Source organism: Aplysia californica, unplaced genomic scaffold, assembly GCF_000002075.1.
Source record: "Aplysia californica isolate F4 #8 unplaced genomic scaffold, AplCal3.0 scaffold01018, whole genome shotgun sequence".
Taxonomy (NCBI): domain Eukaryota; kingdom Metazoa; phylum Mollusca; class Gastropoda; order Aplysiida; family Aplysiidae; genus Aplysia; species Aplysia californica.
In genome coordinates this window covers 1-2,140 of record NW_004798288.1, presented here as the reverse complement: position 1 = coordinate 2,140, position 2,140 = coordinate 1, and the positions used below count along the sequence as shown (strand labels likewise).

The 2,140-nt window shown below is 39.1% G+C and overlaps 1 protein-coding gene across 1 annotated transcript in view; it reads right to left on the bottom strand.

The window, feature by feature from the left end:
* LOC101850763 (beta-1,3-glucan-binding protein) overlaps positions 1 to 1,781 on the bottom strand; it is a gene marked incomplete at its 5' end in the record, with an annotated part of 5,868 nt that extends 4,087 nt beyond the window's left edge. Inside the window, 2 exon segments of the mRNA XM_013089676.2 lie at positions 61 to 138; positions 1,614 to 1,781. Of these exon segments, the coding sequence (XP_012945130.1) occupies positions 61 to 138; positions 1,614 to 1,781 (246 nt within the window).
* Positions 1,782 to 2,140: the final 359 nt, after the last annotated feature.

The following is a 2,140-nucleotide window of genomic DNA, read 5'->3' as shown; positions in this document are numbered from 1 at the left end:
TACACACACACAAACACACACACACACAAACACACACACACACTTCACAATGCGACCTACCTCTGGATTCCATAATGTCAATTTCTCCGGATTTGGGCCAGCCGCCATATTTGCTGTCTTTGGGCCACAGCCAGATGGCTGACAGACACAGGTGTGAACAGTTAGTCAAAGATAGAGGCAATCACCAACCAACAAGCAGAGTTTTATATCATGAACATTTGAATCTGTTTACCGGCCACGAACCCTTTGCCCATAAAATGTAAAAGACGCATATTCGATGTTTCTGGGGTAATGATTCCAACTTTGAGCGATCAGTGACTGAGTGAAGAGACTGACAGGGAGTGGGTACGGAAAAATGAAGAGGTTAGAGGGAGGGATAATAGTATTATACAGGACAAAGCAAAGAAAGAGTGTAAGAGTTTGTAATAAATAAGTACACCATGAAAAAGATATTCAAATCTCGCAACGCTACTGATCCTAGAACTGATAATTTGGAAACTTGCAAACTTGGAAAAACGGTTGGACAGAAATGAAGGAATCTAGTTAAAAAAACAGGATAGGGTCATTTAATTAATTTTTTTAAAGTGTACTAGCTCTTGACTTACAACGGTAGCTCTAGAAGATCCCAATGCTTGTTCACAAACTATTTTTTTCAACAACAAATCAACAGTAAATCAGTTCAAGAACATGCCAAGTCCATCATTTAAAAAGTTTTAAACAGGTAAAGTCATGGTATGGTCAACGTAAACTCTGTTTCTCACTTGACCCTTTCAAAAGCTTCTCAGACTGGAAAATGCCAATCACATTAGGATTGATACACCGCTAACTACTAAATTATTACCTCCATCCAATAAATATACAGTAATTGTTGTATGGGTTCTGGCTATGTAAAGAGTTATCATAAACACACGAAAGAAAATCGTGACCGTGCAGAAAATCAAATCAACAAACAATGCATTTAAAATATGAAATATGTGGAGCACAACAGAAAATTCTTCGGAAATGGTGTAATGTGAAATGTGCTTTGAGAAGATAATACAGCAATTTCTCCAATGCTTCGTCAAAGTTAGGAATGGCTTGCTCCCCTTGGGAGTTCTATATTGGCCTGATTGGCGACAGGCTGGGCTATGGCCCTGATGACCGTGGTTCGAATCCCCATTGTGGTGTTTTTGTATGAAGATTGTTAGAGGAGACTCCACCAAGGCTCTCCGCATACTTGGCTCGTTGAACATAATTTAATCTGGACGTCCTGGCCATAAAATAATCCACCGGCATATAATTTGTGGACGTGATGTTTGAGCTATAGTCAGCACACAATTATGGTAAGAATAGTTTTGTGGATAGTAGACTGAACATTGTTAATTTCTTAATAGTTATGGTTCCGTTTCTCTAAGGAGACAGTCCAAAATTTTTGTTGTGGAGCGTAGATTTAGTACAGTTATCAGAATCGTACTGAGAACACCATAAGGATATTACAATATAGACTGTCAGCGATAATAATTGTAAAAAATGATTTCATGTGTGATGACAATTATGTTAATGATGAAGATTTGATGATATTGATGTTAATGATGAAAATTGTTTACACGTGTATCATACTAGTGTGCACTTACTGGGCCAGAGCCAGTCTCCAAGAGGGATTTTAGCTCTGATTTCCACTGTGCCATACTTCATGGAAGCAATGCTGTTGATTCGGCCGGACATGACCGGAGGCAAAATACCATTCTTTCCCTCCCTGCGACATCCGTATTGGTCACTGTTTGTGCATGTTCCGTACATGGCTGTGTAAGAATGGAAATCGGATAAAATCATAAAAGAAATTAGAAAACGATCACTGTTTTAACAGTTTGCATGTGAAGACACGATCTACAACTCATTTACGTGTCTCGCATCAGTGGTTGGTGGGTGCTTTAGTGTGCTTTGCTCCTTCTACCCTATCAGACTTTTATTGTCCTTATCTCCTCTTATTCTCCTCTTTATGTGTTACTCTCTAGTAACCCCTCTAATCTTCTATATTTATCTTAACTACGAGTACGTTCCAAGTGCTTCAAAACTTTTACTGACATGTGTCTTACGAGAGAGAGAGAGAGAGAGAGAGAGAGAGAGAGAGAGAGAGAGAGAGAGAGAGACAGAGTGAAAG